The 20,841-nt window shown below is 40.0% G+C and overlaps 1 protein-coding gene across 4 annotated transcripts in view; it reads left to right on the forward strand.

The window, feature by feature from the left end:
• Positions 1–20,841, forward strand: part of apaf1 (apoptotic peptidase activating factor 1) — a 182,035-nt gene that overhangs the window by 139,697 nt on the left and 21,497 nt on the right. For all 4 annotated transcript variants that reach the window (XM_072562470.1, XM_072562472.1, XM_072562469.1 and 1 more), the window contains 2 exons: positions 1,434–1,559; positions 2,545–2,688. In XM_072562470.1, coding sequence (XP_072418571.1) covers positions 1,434–1,559; positions 2,545–2,688 — 270 coding nt within the window. The remainder of the gene's footprint in view (positions 1–1,433; positions 1,560–2,544; positions 2,689–20,841) is intronic.

Consider the following 20,841-nt stretch of genomic DNA (forward strand, 5'->3'; position numbering starts at 1 on the left):
ACGGACACGCAAACACACACACAGTGAGGGTGATACACGCAGACACACAGCGAGGGAGGGACATTACACACACTGCGAGGGATGGGGACACACACACACACACACACACACATAAACTCAGAGCAAGTGAGAGACACGCACACACAGTGAGGAAGGGACAAAGACACACATTTACGGTGAGGGGAATACATGCAGACACACAGCGAGGGAGGGACACACACATACACTGCAAGGGAGAGACACGCACACACCGTGAACGAGGGACAAGCACACATATGTCGAGGGGGAGGGCATGTGCACAGAAATTGAGAGGGGGCACACACACACAGCGAGAGAGGACACACTCAGACACAGCAAGGGTGGGATACACACACACAGCAAGCTGGTCACACACACACACACAAGAGATGGACACACGCAAAGCGAGGGAGTGAAACGCAAACATATATACACACAAAAACGCAGAGCAAGGGAGAGACAAGCACACTCGCACACATGCACACAAGGGACGGATACACACACGCAAAGCGAGGGAGGGACATGCACAGATTCACACACACACACACACATAAACACAGAGCAAGGGACAGACGCGTGCACACACAGTGAGGGAGGGACACACACACTGAGAGGGACAGGGACACACACGCAAACATACACACGCACAAACACAGCGCAAGGGAGAGACGCACAAACACAGTGAGGAAGGGACAAACGCACACACTTACGGTGAGGGGAATACACGCAGACACACAGTGAGGGAGGGACACGCCCTTACACTGCAAGGGAGGGACACGCCCATACACTGCAAGGGAGGGACTCGCACACACCGCGAAGGAAGGACAAGCACACACATGTCAAGGGGGAGGGCATGTGTAATGGCAGCACCATTTGGGCGGCACGGTGGCACAGTGGTTAGCACTGCTGCCTAACAGCGACAGAGACCAGTGTTCAATACCCGCCTCAGGTGACACTCTGTGTGGAGTTTGCACATTCTCCCGGTGTCTGCGTGGGTTTCCTCCGGGTGCTCCGGTTTCCTCCCACAATCCAAAAATGTGCAGGTTAGGTGAATTGGCCATGCTAAATTGCCCGTCGTGTTAGGTGATGGGGTAAATGTAGGGGAATGGGTCTGGGTGGCTTGCGCTTCAGCGGGTCGGTGTGGACTTATTGGGCCGAAGGGCCTGTTTCCACACTGTAAGTAATCTAATCTAATCTAAACTAATGGGGCTGGAATTGCATTATAACCAATACACAGTTTAAAACTTCATGCTTTAGAAACAATGTTCTCAGTTCATCAATTGTGTTAAAGTGAATTTACACTTACGAAATGTGCGTTATAGCAGAATGACCTGTACAGATAACAGTTTTAGTTACTTAAGTATCAGTAGTTTAATTTTCTTTTATCTATAACATAAGTTTGCTTGTGTTTTTAGATTTTGAGCCTGAACAGCACCATTCCTCTTCACAGTCTGACTGGTCATAATGCCTGTGTCCGGAGCTGCAAGTTCACATGGGATAATGATTGTTTGGCTACAGGAGATGACAATGGTGAAATCAGGGTATCTATCATTTGTAATCAAATCTTGAAAATGTAAAAATTATATTTCATTTTGGTACTTTGGTAAATTAATCTCCGATGTTCTTGGCCTTCATTGCGAAGTGGCAAGGAAACTACATGAGAGAAGAAAAAGATGATACAGTCTGGACACCCCATCCTCCCGCAATACTCAGTCTGGTCACCCCACCCTCCCGGGACGCTCGCAGTCTGGTCACCCCGCTCTCCCGGACACTCCTAGTCTGAACACCCTGCCCTCCCGGAGATGCCTGGTCTGGTCACCCCGCCCTCCCGAGATACTCGGTCTGCTTACCCCACCCTCCCAAGATACTCAGTCTGGTTACCCCACCCTCCCGGAGACTCCCAGTCTGGTCACCCCGCTCTCCCAGAGATGCCCGATCTGGTCCCCCCTGCCTTCCCAGAGATGCCCGATCTGGTCACCCTGCCCTTCTGGAGACTTCCAGTCTGGTCACCCCGCCCTCTTGGAGAGACACCGTCATTGTCCATGGAGCCAACCATTCTGGGCTGAACTTTACCCACATGTATTATGATAAGACAAAAGAAGCTTCAGATTCAATACAATATAGTTGGAAGTCTATCTTTTTACTTTAAATTCATAAAATATTTGAGACTAATTACCTTTGTGAGCTGTGCGAAATTTCTTCTTTTCTTTAACTCCAAAATATAAGTTACTTACAATGACATATCCATGAATTGATTAGGCTTTTCTCTGAGTTCATTGGCAGGAAAGATATACATGTATATAGCTATGTATTTATACCCCTTTGGTGTTCAAATGTGCAATGTTAAAATCCATATATAGCATGCTTACCAATTGCATGTTCATAACCACTAGGGATATTTTCTTGTTAAGGACTGAGGGTTGACCTGGACTGAGCAGCTGAGTACGCTAGTGTATTGCTTACCTCACCCTGGAACCCAGGTTCAGGTGTAAAACAATGAATATCTTTTTGTCTTTCTTTGAATAGATCTGGAGGGTGCACGATGGTTCTTTGCTTCATATTTGTTCAGAAGAATCGGAGATCAAAGATTCCAAACATGGGGGTTGGGTTACAGATCTTCACTTCTCCCCTGACAGTAAGACATTGGTCTCAATTGGAGGTTACATAAAGGTAATAGCAAAAAAGGAGCAGCTTTTGAAATATAATACCAAAGTAATATTTTAACAATTTTGCAATGCAGTTTTTGAAGTTTTTTTCTTGTTTACTTATTGTACTTTAAACTGGAAGTTTGAGGGTTTGAACAAGCCTACTCCTGCTCCTTTTCTTTTGTAAGCCAAGTAAACGTTACTTCATTTTAACAAAGGTGCTACTACTGCCTTGAAGCAGATATTTTATTGCTATTACATAGTCAAATTTTAGCAATGACATGGAGGTGACGGTGTTGGACTGGGGTGGACAAGGTCAGAAGTCACACAACCCCAGGTTATAGTCCAACAGATTTATTTGAAATCACAAGTGAGCTTCACCTGATGAAGGAGCAGCACTCAGAAAACTTGTGATTTCACATAATCCTGTTGGACTAGAACCAGGTGTCATGTGACTTCTAAAATTTTAGCAAGTGTGGGGTTTTGATATCTGGTATCATAGGTATAAAACTGCCTTCGGTTATTTACAATTGTTATTCATGATGCAATGCTGCTCATCAAAATTTTTTGAAACTTTTCTTTATAAAAGAGATGCAGCTTGTTAATGATACCTCTGCAGTACAGTGGGAACTTAATGGATGAGTTAATGCCCACCAGCAAACCTAATAATAAAATCCTTGCTCTGCGCTACTTAGTGGTCATCAGCAGAGGTCAAATCATGATCATTTTCTCGCTAATTAAGAGACTTAGAAAAAAGTGGAAGCACGATTAGGCCATATGACACTGAGTCTGCTCCATCATTCGTAATGACCATGACTGACCATCCGATTCAGTAGCCTATTCTCACATTTCCCTCATATCCTTTGTTCCCTTTAGGCCAGATATCATATTCAACTTCTTGAAATCATAAAATGATATGGCCGCAATTGCTTTCTATCGTAGCAAATTCCATAGGCCCATCTCTCTGGGTGAAGGATTTTCTCCTCATATTAGTCATAATTGGTTCACCCTGTATCTTTAGACTGTGATCCCTAGTTCTATTTCCCCAGCCAACAGGAAGATCTTCCTCTATTTACCCTGTCCATTAGTGTTCAAGTTTTATATAAAACTCTACCCCCCCCCCATCTCTCCTCTCCCCCCTCCCCCTCAACCCTTAAACAAATATAACCCCAATTAATCCCACCTCTCCTCAGAATCTTTCTGGTGAATCTTCGCTGCACTCCCTCTATGGCCTGACCATCCTTCCTCAGATAGTGGCACCAGAACTGTACAAAATATTTAGTCTCACTGAGGCCTTGTACACTTGCAGCAAAACACCCCTGCTGTGATACCGAATCTAAATTTACCATTTGCCTTCACCTGTGGTGATTGGAGTATGAGGACACAGGTCTTGTTGCACATTCCTCTCTCTCAGTTTATGGCTATTCAACTAATAATCTGCCGTCCTGTTTTTGCTCTCAAAGTGGTTAATCTCACATTTATCCACATTATAATTCATCTACCATGCATTTGCCCGCCCACTCACTCAGCTCACCCTCCCACCCAGCTTTGTTATCTGCAAATTTAAAGATATATTTAGTTCCCGCATCCAAATCATTGATAAGTATCGTGAAAAGCTAGGGTCCTAGCATTGATCCTTGTTGGACCTGACTAGTTACTGCCTGCCATTTGGAAAAGTGCCATTTTATTCCTACTCTTTGCTTCCTGTCTGCCAAACAGTTCTCTATCCGTGTTAGTATGGTACTCCCAAACCCATGTGCTTTAGTTTTACATGCTAATCTCTTCTGTGGGATTTGGTCGAAAGCCTTCTGAAAGTCCAAATAAACCACATCAACTGGCCCCCACTCATCAACTCCTCAAAGGATTCCAGTAGATTTGTCAAGCATTATTTCCCTTTCGTAAATCCATGCTAATTCTGAGCCAAATGCTCAGCTATTAAATCTTTTGTAATGGGCTCTTGCATTTTGCGCACTATAAACATCAAGCTAACTGGTCTATAATTTCTGGTTTTCTCTGTGCCCCCCCCCCCCCCCTTAAATAAAGTGGTTGCATTAGCTACTCTCCAATCTGTAGGAACTGTTCCAGAATCTATAGAATCTTGAAAGATAACCACCAATGCCTCCACTATTTCTAGTGCTACTTCCTTAGGTGCTCTTGGAACTTCATTTCATGATTCCTGGAATTAATGATTTCTTTGTTTCTTCTTGGAAAAAAACCAACGTTTAGTTCCCATCCATAATTTTTCATGAATAACTTAATGATTCACATGAATGCAATGTCCTGAAAAGCCCTGATGAATCATGTGTACAATCTCACGGTCAAAAGTGAACAGTAACAATTCCAAGTGCTGTCTCTTTAAGAGAGTATCAGAAAAGAAATCAGCTTCTCTTTAGATTTGTTTTTCTTGGTAAGCATATGTAATGTTACACTAATTCATGAGATGGTAAATGCACTGAACAGGTCTCAGGAAAGTTATAAGAAGCAGGAAGTAGAAAGCAATTTAAAGTTTGAGATGACACCAAGTTGCATCTCTGGAAGAAGTCATTTGAAACATAAGGTTTCTGTGCACTTTGCTTTGTGGGTAGATATCTCTGACATACAATATGGTGCCTTCAACAAAGTTATCCGTTTTGTAACAGAGTGATTGATTGACTGAACTGATTTGTTCCACAATGATTTATAACCTGAATCCAGAAACACTGCACAATATTATATGCATTATAACTATCAGGGAAAAATACCTTGTTTAAATGGAGGCAATCACATTAATGATACTAAAATTACTATTGTTCTTTTTTCAGAAATAACATAGCACTGGATTTGATGCCAGTCCCATTCTCAAAACCCTGTCATGTAGCTGATTCTAGACTGCCAGGGACTCAACGTAATGGATTTCTTACAGTCCCACTCCTGTTCACTGCATCTTTTGGCACTGCTATGATACGAGTAGCTGATGGCCGATCACATTGGCTGACAACTCTGAGTGGGACTTCTCCAAGTAAGAGGAGGAAATCCCATCTCCAGTCATTGAACTCTTCTTAAGCATTAAATGGCTAAGAACAGTGGTGCATTTTCCACCAACTGTTCAGTTAGTGAAAAGTGTACCTGCCATCCTAAACTCCTGGTCCAGTTGACCTCAGTAACCCATGTACAAGGAGCAACCTGACATTGGTTCTTGTTCCTGACGACTATCATGGAAGGACATATAATTGGGGGTCAGGCAAGCAACAATAGAATGGAATTTGTCTGTTGCTCCACCTTTGATAGTATTGCCAGATACTACATACTGCTGAGATTCCCATCTGATTCATCATGCATCAAAGGATTGCATGCCACAAAGGTGTGATGTAGAACATAGGCAAACAAGGATTCATTTGTCTGGTTTAGGACAAAAGTCCATACCAAGAGAATCAATAATTAGTGACTTCCATGAGAATTAAATATGGTTATTTTACATGACAGTAGTTCACTTGTGCTAAATTGGAATGGTCACATTCCTAGTCCAGCATGATGGCATTGTTCAGCAGAATTCCATTCTCCAGGATGTGTTTATTTGAAAATAGTTGTCAATTTAACTGGTAAAAACAAAATTTCAGCACAATCTCCTTGGGCAGGGAAACCCAATAAGTCATTTGTTATATTAGCAGAAGCAAAGGTCAATCTTGTATGTATTCTTGCATCCAAGGATTATTCATTAATGTCTGTGTAAGTTAATTTGAAAGTAAGGTAATTTTTCTTCCCTTATTGAAAGTTCCAAATCCTCATGGAGAGCTTCATAACAATAATTCATCTTTTGTCACTTAGAAAACGGTTTGTGAGAATATTTCAGTTCCACAATGAAAATGCTTTGGGCCATTCTGTTTATAATTACCAAAAGGTACCATTTTGTAACAGAGTGACTGACACGACTGATTTGTTCCACAATGATTTATAACCTGGATTCAGAAACGCTGCACAATATTACGTGCATTATAACCTAAAGATACCTAATTGTTCTTTGTGTAAATGGGGACAATCATATTAATGATACTAAAATTACTGTTATGCTTTTTCAGAAATATGGGTCTTCCAAGTCATAAAACTGATGATATTCAACTGAATTTTGAAAGTTTCAAATGTCATTGATCAAATGCTTGTATCTTAATGTCATAGATGATGTTTGTTCTATGTGCGCGAGTGCTCCCAAGAGTTAGTGCAACCTTTAAATTCAGGAATACTTCACCAAGGTAGCAACTATAAAATTATAATTCATATTCTTACAGCACATGTATACTGACATTTTAATCCATCGCTTGAATGATCTATCACTCAGCTAGGCAGTGAAAATACCATTCTAGTTACAACTGATTGCTTTACGTTGGCTCAGAACGTTGCAGCATGCGAAAAGAAAGCCCTTGTAGACTTGTAGCTGTCTTTCTCATAGCACAAGTGCCTCTAAGATTGTAGTATCATACCTTGAGATCTGTAAAAGAGTCACAAACAAAATTGATAATTAATCGTAATATAAAGATAAAATGCTGGTAATACTCAGCTGACCAGACAGCATCTGCCGAGAGAAAAACGGAATTAACATTTCAGGTAAACAATCTTTCATCAGAACTTATCTAAAGATTAGAAAACAAAAGTCTATCATGCTTTGAAAAATTGGAGAGACAAAATGGCTGGCAGTGCAGGGCCAAATGGAATGGTCATGGGACAAGTAAAGAAACAAAAGCTGTGTGGAGGGGGCAGTGTGAGTGGCAAGCCAGCTGCTGTCTGACTGCAAAAGTAAAGGGAAGAAAACATATGCAAGATGATATTTAGTTTTGTTTCCAAATATTACATTTTATAACAACTTTAACAATGCACAAGGTAATGATTGGGTGTTGTGTCGGCAAGGATGCAGAGGAGGAAACCATAAAGAGAGGTTTTGCGTACTTAACAAGGCAAAAAGGTTTGGGGAAGGAATTATGACACCTGTAACAATGTCTGCTCAAGTTCAGGCATTTATGGCTAAAGGAGTAAAGTATGAAAATAGGGAAGTTTTGCAGCAATTGTACAATGCTTTAGTGAGACCACACCTGGTGTAACGTGTACAATTTTGCTCTCCTTACTTAAGGAGGGAGGTGCATTGAAGGCAATTCAAGGGAGCTTAACTAGATTGATTCCAGGGATGAGGTGTTTATCTTATTATGAGAGAAGTGCAGTTCCACGCTCTGGAATTTAGAAGAATGAGAGGCGATCTAATTGCGTACATAAGATGCTAAAGTGGATTTCCATTGTAGGTAAAGCAAGGATGTTTCCTCATGTGGGGCAATCTAGAATGAGAAGTCATGCTTTTAGGGTAAGGAGTAGCAGATTTAAAACTCTGGAGTGCAGTGGACGCTGGGATATTGAGTAAATTTAAGGATTAAGGCAAATTTTTAGTTAGTAATGTGTTGAAGGGTGATGAGGAGGGGGCAGGTAGGAAGGTAGACTTGAAGCCGCGATGGGATCAGCCATGATCAAATTAAATGGTGAAATAAGCTTGAGGGGCTGAAATGCCTACTTTTGCTCCTAGTTTTTATGTTTTTTATATCTGCCACATCAATTTAACTATCCATCCACCAGATATGGCTCAGTGGTTAGCATGCTGCCTCACAGCAACAGGGTCCCAGGTTTAATTCCTACCTTGGGCTACTGTCTGTGTGGAGTTTGCACATTCTATACATGCCTGCATGGGTTTCCTCCGGGTGCTCCGGTTTCCTCCCACAGTCCAGAGATGTGCATGGCGATGAATTGGCCATGCTAAAATTGTCCATAATGTTAGGTGTCAGAGGGAAATGGGTCTGGGTGGGTTACTCTTCGGAGGGTCATTGTAGATTTGTTGGGCCAAAAGGCCTGTTTCCACACTGTAGGGAATCTAATCTGTCTGGACAACATCAACTGCATCATGCCTCATTCTTCTCTGACAAAGCTACCCATTATTCCAGAATCATCGTGAAGATTCAAAATATCCCCTGGCTTTCTTTTTTGCACTATCAATAGCTGCTTCTACTTTTGCTTCCAACAATAAATGTAAGAGCTGCTGTACTACTTAGCCATTACAGTTGAGATTATTCTTGCAGTAGCTTCAGCTGTGTTCTTCCCTTCCCTTTTCTCATCAAGTCAAACTACACTTAAAGACACCTTTCCTTAGCTCTGTCTAGTTTCCTTCCCATCTCTCCTCTCTAACCCAATACTTATTACCTTGATACCATTCCCACTAGATACCTAGTCACCTAAAATGACCCCATGTTATCATCACTCTCTGTCCACACCACCCTCAGAGATGTCATCAGAAATCCCCATGTCCCTGAAAACCAGTGTGTAACCTCCAGCATTCCTTTCCTCTCAAGTTGTCCTCATCTAGATTTGTGGTCTTTCTTTCTCCTCACTTCTGTTTCCTTCAAACTAGCTTTCTGACCTGCAGTTGAATTTAAATAACTATTATAATAACTAAAGTAATCATTTCCCCAAAGTTCTCAGAGATGTAAGAAATTCTCCTTCTCAAATACTTACCATCCTTTATCCAGTGAAGTGGACTTGGTTTTATCTTTCTCATCTGATCCCAACAATAGCATCTGAAGTACTGGCTTTTCTATCCAACCCCACTCTGTTCCATCTGGAATCCCCAAAGATCTCTCTTTTGACTCCCACCTTTTTTCACCTATATGATTTTGCATCGCAATTTTATCTGCAAACCGAGAATCAGATTTCACACGTAAGCTCACAACACCCAATTTTACCCGTGCACCACCAGTCTGAACCTTATTGTCTCTGAATTATTGTCAGACTGCTTGTCCAACATTCCATGTTGAATGAGACACATTATCCCCCATTAAAAAGTAAAAAGGTTGAATCCATTGCATTTGCCTCAGTACAATGCCTGAGTCCCGCCTCAGGCGACTGACTGTGTGGAGTTTGCACATTCTCCCAGTGTCTGCGTGGGTTTCCTCCGGGTGCTCCGGTTTCCTCCCACAGTCCAAAAAATGTGCAGGTTAGGTGAATTGGCTATGCTAAATTGCCCATAGTGTTAGGTGCAAAAGTAAATGTAGGGGAATGGGTCTGGGTGGGTGCGCTTCGGCGGGTCGGTGTGGACTTGTTGGGCCGAAGGGCCTGTTTCCACGCTGTAAGTAATCTAATCTAATCTACAAAATGTTCTCATTTCAAAGATCAAAACACCTATCAGGAAACCTCTCTCATCCATCTGCTGCTGAAATCCCATCCATATCTGACATCAAGTACCTGCATCTTTCTCTAATACTAACCACTTTGCCACACAGTTCATTATTCTTTTGCTTTTGGCTTCTTTAATTTATCCTCACCTTTTGTCTGAATGGTGGCAAACTAATTTTTAATCTTGTACGCCCTACCAGCTGACATTTCTTCCTTAACTTTGTTGCCTCACCGCATCCTTCAAAGCCCTCCTCTTTGACTACACTTCTGGACACCTTCGCCCATATGTCTGCCTTTAGTCACCTTTCTTAAGCCTCTGCGAGGCACTTCAGGAATTTTTCTTTTTACTGTGTTCAGTGGCACCAAACATTTGATTTCCTTATGCCTGGAAGAAACTGTAATCCAACTGTACTACATTGTTTGCATCCTTTATTTTCCAGGAAGAATTGAGTTTTATGTCAGTTGAGAAAAAAGCCTGAATCACAACATGCTATTGTAAAACATGGCCCTTTAGTATAACTAATTCTGTTTGTAGATGGGATATTGTTAATAGACTATTCTTGTCCATTAATCACCTAATTAGTTTTAGAATAAATGCTTCACATTGAGGCAGCCGTCTTTGTAATGGTCTCAAGCACTCCTGTAGAGTTCATGCTATTTATGCACATTACTTATGTCCTGTTACGATTTTAATTAAGCCTTTGCTGGAGTCATGCCTAAGAATTATCCTAATAGTGTTATCATGCTAATAGTGTGGTCTGGACAAATACTGCGTAGTTACTGTTACTATGGTAACTCTGTGAAAACTCTGATGAGCAGAAAATATTTGCATATCGGTTTTATCAAGGGATCAGCAGACTGCTTGCATTTTGTCGATATTCTGGGTGTAGGCATTGAGATTGAATCCTTAGGTACATATCCACATATTGTTGCAATTATTTTTGGGAAAAAAATGAAACAGTCATACTTGTTGAATATAGATTTCACACCAGTCACATTCCTAACTATTCAAGAGATCGTATTTCATCACTTGTGGGAATCCACTAAAATCTGCTCCCTATGCTCAATCACATTTGAGTACTTGCAATTTCCAGTTTCTCTTCAGTTGTGAGCAGGAATCTAAGCTGATTAGTATCTTAATCAGTCAAGGAACTTGCTGACCAATTCTGTTCTCCTTGTAGCTAACACAGAAGCAGGAATTGGCCATGCAGCCCAAGAGCTTGTCCATTATTCAGTTAGATCATCATCTATACCTCACGTCACTACTCTAATTCATGTGATATCCTTACTCAATAAAAATCTTTTCATTTCAGTGTTTAAAAAATGTAATTGCTCCACCATCTCAGCATCTTGGAGTACAATTCCAATTTTCCTTTTGTATGGGAAAGTCTTCCTGATTTCATTCCTGAATAATTGTGCCCCTCATTCTGAATTTCTCCACCAGGGCAAAGGATCTCTGTGATGAATCCCTTCTATCAATTGACACATGTAAGGGATTTGAAAAATGAAAATCTTAAGAATGGATTCTTAATCCTTTCCATTCTTAATCTAGCCAAAGACACAGGGGGTTTGCACATTAATTGTTAAGTTTCATAGTCACTGCTTAGAGGCAACAGCTTACAGGCAATGATGGGAGAGAATTACTGACTGTGTTCAAGCTTGAGTTTCTTGGCTGCAGAGAGATATAGAGACAAACCTCGCCTACATCAATCTGGAATACCTTCTGCTATATCATTCACAAACACAGCCCATGACCCAATCAGAGTTATCAACAACTCGATGACCTTTAGCACACTGGCACTGACAGTCTCTGACACAGTCCTCGCCTTGGGGGAAAGTAAAACCCTATTATACTAAAACCATAATAGCAAAGCAACGGTTAAACTCAGACAGAAAAAAGTTAATATATTGTCCCGAATGTTGGTCTGTGGCCAAAGTAGCTTTTGGCGCTGCAGTGTTTTCCTGAATCAGAATGATTTCAGCTGAATTATTCTTAACTGATGACATCAGTGATAGGTTGTGGGTTCACCTGCCAGAGCCCTTCTACTTTCAGTGAGAAGGTCTTTCAGTGTGGTTTCAGCCTTGATTCTGAGAGCGTTTTGGAAAAGAGAAACAATGGGAGTAAAGGCTGTTGCTGTAGGAAAGTTACCTCTAACTGTGTTGAAAACCAATAACTTTTGTTACACCCATGTGAATTGGGTCATGTGACCCCTGACATCTTCATAACAGCATACATATTATATCCCACAATTTGTGCTTCAGTAAACTCCGGAAACAAAAGCATATGACTGTTGAGATTCTAAGACCAAGATAATTCTGGTATTAGCTTTCTTGTAAAAGTAAGAAAGCACTTTCTGGGAGTGAAGATGTCATTTCTGAAATATTAATTCAAAATATTATTGAGCGGACATAAATCTATATATTTGATTTGTTGGAAACAGCACTTTGCAGTAGGAAATATGTTGCGTTTGCAAAGGAACGACTTGCTCATCTCAAGTCAGGGTCTGTAATACTTCAAGAGGTCACAATTACATGTTTTCATTCTCGGGCATTGCATTTGTTTTGTGAACGCAAACAAATGGTTTTAAATGCTTGAAAGAATAACTTGTAATTTGGAATGACAGTATCCACACAACATTTTCTTTAATGTATTGACTGTTAATTCTTCTCATTCACAAAGTTTATTCCTATTCTCAGCAGTAGAATATTTTAATGTACCTTTTTTAGATTAAGTCTTCATTTTAAGTTTATATCTTTGTAACTTTGTGTTTTAAGTTCTTTCTAGTTGATGGTACACCAGAGAAGGCTCTGGCTGTCATGGACAAGCTACATGCATTTATTGTTCATACTGTGCTCAGCATAATTTATTTGTACATTTGTCGAATCAAAATGGACATTATTAATTTTTCTCAACTTAGAGCTTTATTAAGTTTCCTATAAAGCAGAGACAGTTTTAGATACTGCATTGATTTGTGCTTTGAGGTGTTAGGATTTGCATTATCCAAGGTATCCAGATCCTTATGGTTCAAGCTTGCCTCATCAAATATCAGCAGTGCAAAGAAAGCCAGTACAAATGCAGCATCATCAGTTATCCTGATGCAACTTCCCACACCCCTAGTCTATTCAAGAATCATTCATCTTCATAAATAAGGTTTTTTGACCTTTTGAGAACTGTCAGGTGCAGATGTGAAAATGACGCCGTGAGAAAAGAAACACATGCAGTTTTCTGGGACTGAATCAATCCTCAAGGCACAGGGCTGGATCAGGAATGGTTTCAGTCAGTGTAAGCAAATGGTAGTTCAACGAGCAGGTGCATAATAATGAAAGGTGGTTTGGCACTGGGGAACTTGACAATTAATGCTGAACATAAATTATTTAGAAATGGGACAAAAATAAACAGATTAGGTCATAAAACAGTATAAGACAGTAATCTGAAAGAAGAAGGTCACTAAACACAGAGGGAACTAAGCAGATGCGAGTTAATTTAACTGACCAGTCACTGATGTAATTTAATATGGACAATGAAATTGAACAGAGGAAATACCAATGGAAAAATGAAATGAATGGTATTAGTGTACAGGATTCAGTTTAGGAGAGGGTTCTGCCAGTATCAATTGTGAACATGTTGAAATCACTAGTTTGCTACAGTTGTATCAAAGCTCTGAAAGGCAACGTTATTTCTTTATTAGAGACAGTTGAAGTTTTGAGGAGTATTTGAGTATTGTGCTTCAAAGCAAAATACATAAACACCGGTTTGGACATAAAAACCTTATCCATGCATTTTAATGAAGATCTGTAAGGTGTAACTAACCCTTTATCCAAATCTGGAAGCTGAAAATACAGGTTCAGTTTTTGTAGATAGAAATAGGTGGAAGATCAGCAATATCTGAAACAAGAACAATCCCACAAGTACTTTCAAAGAGAGAGCTGGGACTGAGCTAAAGATGTAGAATTTGCTTTGACTGTTTAGTCTGTGCTGATTTATTGTCACTCATAAAAGCAGCCAGATGATTGAAAGACTGCCTTTCATGACGGACTTATTGTTACATCCTTGAATTCTGCTATCATATTTAAATATTGGATCAGATTTGCATGCTCCTGGATATGAACATGGTAATACAGGAGTGACTGTTAATGCTGTACTCAAGAGGATAGTTAAGGCAGATGTAAGCTCATCACAATTGGTCTTAAGCCAGCTTTATTTTCATTCTTTGCCTGGCAGTCCTCTCCAGCAATTCTGTATTAACTCAATTCGCAAAAGGTGATAAATTTTCCACTTACCAGTACTAAAGCTTTACGACTGCATGAATGTAGCATTGGCTTCATCTTTCCTTTCCAATTGGTATGTCCCTGCCATATGAGACTGTATATTAAGAGTAGAAATTGGCCATGGAAATTCAAAACCTGTTCAAGTCTCTCTCTATCCCTAGATGCATGTTAAAAAGGGGTTAAATGCTCTAACCAGCACTTAACCATTCCTGTACTCCAATTCTTGTCAGACCTAGTAGGGATAGAAATGAGTACCTTACAAATACACTGTGCAGTTTATTTGTTTTCCTGTTAGTTAAACACAGGTGTTGTGGTGTATAACTGGACTATTGCCTGCCAGTCCTAAAATATGCTAGTCATTTAGATTAGCAAGTGGGGTTAGGGTGCATGATCAGCTTAAATAGTGATGTAGCTGCGTTTTGGAAATTATAATCTGCTAACTAATTTAATTGCTTTATTTTAGGGAAGCTAATCCAACTGTGACTGCAGGTAGAATTTAAATTCAGTTAATAAATCTGGAAAGTAAAGGCTAAAGATCAGGAAATTACCATTGGTTTCTGTAAGTACCAATCTGGTTAATGAATGAAGGAAGTCTGCCATCCTTACCCATTCAGGCCTACATATGGCTACAGATCGACAGCAATGCACTTGACTCTTAGGATTATTCAAAACAAATGTCTAGTAACTGTGCAAGTAGTTTTAATAACTTTTCTGTGAAGTTTACAGTGTTTTGACTTTACTGATATTAACCATATGTCCAATACTAAATTCTCATCTTAGTAGCAAAGAAACACAACTGAAATAATTTTCAAGAAATATGTTACCTGCATTCATGACTTCCCCTTCAAACAGAGTAATCCTGTCTCTCTTTAACATATCTGAAAATGTGTTGCTGGAAAAGCGCAGCAGGTCAGGCAGAATCCAAGGAGCAGGAGAATCGATGTTTCGGACATGAGCCCTTCTTCAGGAATTTCTCCTGCTCCTTGGATGCTGCCTGACCTGCTGCGCTTTTCCAGCAACACATTTTCAGCTCTGATCTCCAGCATCTGCAGTCCTCACTTTCTCTTTTACATATGGTGGTTTGAAATTGTTAGTATTGAGAAGGAGGCTGCTGCTTTCATTATGTTTTAAAATGAAATGCAGGAAACTGTCAGATTATAGAATGAAAAAGGTTTATAAGGTTCTGAGTACTAACAGAATTGTTTGACCAGAAGTGTTTGGTTAGAACCACAAAGGGCTTATTCAAAGCTTAGAAATTCTAAGCTCAATTGTGTGAATACTCAAGGAAGAAGCTATCAAAACCTCCAGACGAGTGATGCAATTGAAAGCAACAGTTAAGTCAAACATGCAGATATGGTAGAGAAAGAAATTATTTCTAGTGTTTGAGTACTATAAAGATAGGTTGTTGGGATAGATGGAGGATTGTATTTTTACTGTTTGAAAACTTTTCAAATTGTAATATCTGTGATTGGTTTATTCAATTTTATTTTTTCTTTTGCAAAGTAAATTCCAGTTTTATTGTTAAAACTAGATCTACAGCATTGTGTGCTTGTTTAAACCTTGTTTAATTAAAAGAAAGCAAAATATGATCTGTCAAGGTGGATTTAATTCTGGTGCAGGAATAATATCAGCTGACACCTTAACAGAAGTCACAGCTAATTGTGTTTCCTGCCAGCCAGACTACTGCGACCACTAGGACTCATAACAGCACACAAACCAACAGCCAATAACTCACCAGAACGAAGGACCCGATACCCAGCATGAGCAAAACCAATGTAGTGTACAAAATCCCATGCAAAAACTGCACAAAGCACTACATAGGACAAACAGGAAGACAGCTCACAATCCGCATCCATGAACACCAACTAGCCACGAAACGACACGACCAGCTATCCTTAGCAGCCACACATGCAGATGGCAAGCAACATGAATTCGACTGGGACAACACTACTATTATAGGACAAGCCAAACAGAGAACAGCCAGGGAATTCCTAGAGGTATTCACTCATCCACAGATTCAAATCAATAAGCACATCGACCTGGACCCAATATACCGACCACTGCAGCGGACAGCTGGAACTGACAACCGGAAGCGGCAGATTCAAACCTCTACAAATACTGGAGGAAAGATCACAGAAGCGCTTCACAGGAGGCTCTCAAGCACTGAGGATGTCACCTAGACAGGGGACGAAATGTCTGCAATACAAATTCCCAGTTCGGCGAACAGAACCACAACAATGAGCACCCGAGCTACAAATCTTCTATCAAACTTTAATTGTGTTTCCATTGCACAAAGCTAAAAGATTTTTGCTTCCTTTTTTTACTGCATTTTATTCTCCATTTCAGGCTTAAATTTAGCATTCGGAGTATTCATTATAATAGCAGCCACTACTTTGTTTCCTTACACAGTAGCTGTTGAAGATATGCAACCTTAAGCTGGAGATTCCACATTCTTTTGCAAGAAATTCATTCCCTCAAAGATTTCAAGTTTTTGGGGGGCTCTGAGTTAGCTGAATATTTCTTAATCTAATTCTGTTTTTAAAAAACATTCTCTCTCCTTTTGCAGCTTCCCCCTCTCTCAGCCTTGAAGCTTTGCTCTGCCCAATTCTCGCAGACTCCCCTTCCTCGACCCTTACAGTCTCCCCCTTCCTCTGGCCTTTGCAGCGCCCCCCCCCCCCCCCCCCCACCCATTGTAATCTCACCTCACCTTTCCTTTCAATTCCATGATAAACTCTGACCCAGCTTGTAGTCTGTTTCTTTCCCCTACACCCTAGTAAACAGATCCCGCCCAGGCAAGCAGACAGATGACAAACCTTGCCTTGGCATCCTGGTTAAGTACTTCCCTGATATCTCCCTGTCTTTCATTTCTTTGCTACCATACTTATTACTTTTGCAATCACTGACCTGTTTCTCTCACATGTTTAATCCCGGTAGGGTCATACCAAAGCGCTCAGCAACTGCTCAGGGATTTTGGTTATTCTACCTAAGATGGTATTCCCAAATAATTGCTACCCTTGTCCTTCTAGCAGTAGAAGTCATAGATTTGAGGTACCTGGTGATAAAATGTACACATGCTGCAGCAGTGCAATAGTTAGACATTGTGCACTGTTGCCACTGTGCACTAGTAATGGTAGTGAATGTTTTAGGTAATGGGTGGGCGGCAATCAAGCAGGCTGCTTTGATAAGAGGCATGTTCTGGGGAGTCGGGAGGAGAATTACTTGATGCAGAATTCCCAGCCGCAACCTTCCATTGTAATTGCATTGTTTAGATGGCTTGGCCAGTTCCATTTTTGATCAGTGCTAATGACCCAAAGTGTTAATAGTGAGATATTCAGTAATGACAGGTCACTGAATGAGGTTTTAATAATGCAATCAAAGTTATGTGGCCACAAATTGATGTGCCCTTCCTCATCAACTTGCTGTGTTCTTAAACTTAAGTAGAGATTAATTTCCTAATTGTCACAAAGACGTAAATATTTGAGTGTGTATTATGTAAAACAACTTGTGCAGGTAAGCATACATAAAAGTTTGCCCTACATACCAGTGTGTTGTTAGTTCAAATTTAATCTAAACATAAGATGAGGAAGGTCACCTTCTGCTGGCAACTGTTCACATTGCCAAGGGAAATAATTAAATGAAATATTCTTTCAAGCTTCATTTGCTTACTAGTGAAATTTGCAAGCTGTCCATTTGAATTATCTCTTTTCCTTCCATGCTCAACTATATAGTGTTTGTATTACTGAGTAACCTATTACTGTGCAAATGTTTTATGTTTGATTGTAATAGACATTGTGATATGCATCACATTATGGCTTCAAACAAGTTTAATTGTTGGTAGTGCACAGGATCAGGCAATTGCTTTTCATCTTTTGAACCATAATTCACATTGAGTTTTGGACTTAAGAGTTTGCCAACAGGCCCAACCTGTTGTTTTAAATCGCGTTGCCATTATAGTGACAGTTATAAAGGGGTCCAGAGTGGGAGAAAATATTGCACGCTGTGTTATATTTTCGATGAGATAGGCAGAATGCCAGCAGAGAGGTGGTGGCCTTTGTAGTAAAAGATGACGAAAGGCACTAATGAGAAAGAACCTTAAAAGGTCATGAATTAGAATCTGTATGAGTGGAAACTAGGAATAGCAAGAGTCAGGAAATGCTGTTAGCAGTAGATAATATATCCCCAATAGTTATAACATTGGGCAGAGCATGAAACAATAAGTTATTGGAACCAGAGTAATGTAATAATTATTGGAGATTTTAATCTTTCAAAGAGACTGGGATTAGTCAATTAGCAAAAGAGCTCTATAAATTAACAGTTTCTTGAAGTAATATGCTGTGTATCAAATTAGAGAATAAACCTATCTCAATGTAGTATTGTGTAATGAATCCGGATTAATTGGTAATGTCGTAGTAAGAGCTCCACTGGGAAATAATGATCATAACAGAATTGAAATTCATGTAAGTTTAAAAGTGACATACTCCAACATAAACTGGGATTTTAAGCTTAATACAATGGTATGAGCAAAGGAGTGACTAAGGTTAATTGGGTAAAGAAGTATGGATGAGAATTAACAGGAAAACTAGGTGCAGAAGTAGACCATTGGTTGCTCCACCATTGAGTAAGATTATTGCTAATTTGTTTGAGTTTTGAATTTAACACTCACATTTAATCCCAATAACATGCAATTCCATTGCCCTCAAGAATGTAGCTATCCTTGCCTTAAAATTCTTCAATGACTGCACTTCATCCACTTTCTGAAGCAGCGAGTAACAAAGTTGCATCATCTGCATAGAGAAAATATTTCTCCCCATCACAGCTCTAAAAGGCTGACCCTTAAATTTAGCCAGAGTATCCTTGTTGTAGATGTAGGCGAAAGTGAGGACTGCAGATGCTGGAGATTGGAGTCAAGATTAGAGTGGTGCTGGAAAAGCACAGCAGGTCAGGCAGTATCTGAGGAGCAGGAAAATCGACATATCGGGCAAAAGCCCGGGCTTTTGCCCAAAACGTCAATTTTCCTGCTGCTCGGATGCTGCCTGACCTGCTATGCTTTTCCAGCACCACTCTAATCTTGACTCTTGTTCGTGATGTGCCCACTGAAAAACAAAAACTCAGCTACAAAGGCCCATCTCTGACTCACTCAAAATTAGGGTTAGAATTACATGTAATATCAATAAAAGAGGTTTTTAGTGTTACAAAAAACTGTAAAAAGCCTGAGGTTTTGGAGTATTTTATAAACCAGCAAAGGGCAATCATAAAAGTTGATAAAAACGGAAAAAGTGGAATGAGAGAAGAATCATTGAATCATACGGTACAGAAGAAGTCCTTTGGAACATTGAGTCTGTTACCACCAAAAATATACAACTTTCTGCACTAGTCCCACTTGCCTGCACTTGGCCATATCCTTGAATGTTATGACCCTTTAAGTGCTCATCCAAGTAATTTTAAAGGTTGTGAAATTTCCTGCCTTAAATGTCATCCAAGAGAATGCATTCCAGACCCTCACTACCATCTGGGTGGAAAAGTATGTCCACAAAAGCCCTCTAAGCCTCCTGCCTTTCACTTTCGCACCTTAAATTCTGAATATCAGATTTACTTTTGATATTTTCTGGGGTCAACAATGTGAATGATCTCCATAAATTTAAAAAATTTAATCTCTCATCTCTTTTAATGCTTCACTGCATTGTCAGAACTGGCCTTTGTTGTTAATCTAGCCATCACCTATTTTAATTATGCGAAGCATGTAACACAGGCTATCACACACACTATAATACTTTTACTCATGCAAGTGTATCCACTGGAACAGCATACAAGGTGCACAATAAATTGTCACGCCTTGGCATTGTCCAAGTTGTATCATAAAGAATCAAAATAGTACCAGATCAACAGCTTTTACAGTGTCAATAATACAAGTCATTTAAAAGCAGCAAAATAAAACCAGAAAATAATAGAAATGTTCATCAATGTGGTCGCGTCTATGGAAGGAGCAACATGGGGTGAAATAGTCCCCTCACGTGTGGCAGGGGTAATAGCAAGAAAGTACAGAAAGAATTAGAAATGAGAATCTCAAAATTGAGAAAACATTTTATAATATTCTCCCTCAAGCCATTAATGGTGAATTCAGAATCTCCCCATTTGGAGGCAACTACCTCATTTCCATGTATATGCATCTCATTAAAGCCACAAATTCCCTTATTTAAACACAAATTTCAAGATTCCTGTCATTCCCTGAGAAGAGAGACAATGCAAATTCCTGATGTAAGTCAGAGAGGGTATCTGCAATTTCAGTTCAGCACATGCTTGGACCAGTCATCATCCAACTGCTTCTTTACAACAACATCTCTGTATCCTCCATGGTCGCCATCTTTCTTGGACCAACTCTCACACCTCTTAAGCCCTTAAACATTGTACTTTAGAGCTCAGTGATATATGGTTTTGCTGAGTTGCTTTGTCCATAGGAACATATGTTTCTCTTAGTGTTCACTCACTTTGCATTTAATTGGAAACTGCCAACTTTTGTTTACTTTGCATTGCTTTCTTAGCGTGCATTCACTGACTTCAGCACTGACTTGTGCCATTTGTGCTCTTACAGCTTCTGTGTAACTTACATTGCTTTTTAGCACAGTGATGTGGAGGAGCTGGTGTTGCACCAGGGTGGACAAAGTTTAAAAAAAATCACGTAACACCAGATTATAGTCCAACAGATTTATTTGTAAACAGAGCTTTCAGATCACTG

The sequence above is a fragment of the Chiloscyllium punctatum genome, chromosome 44, assembly GCF_047496795.1.
Source record: "Chiloscyllium punctatum isolate Juve2018m chromosome 44, sChiPun1.3, whole genome shotgun sequence".
Taxonomy (NCBI): domain Eukaryota; kingdom Metazoa; phylum Chordata; class Chondrichthyes; order Orectolobiformes; family Hemiscylliidae; genus Chiloscyllium; species Chiloscyllium punctatum.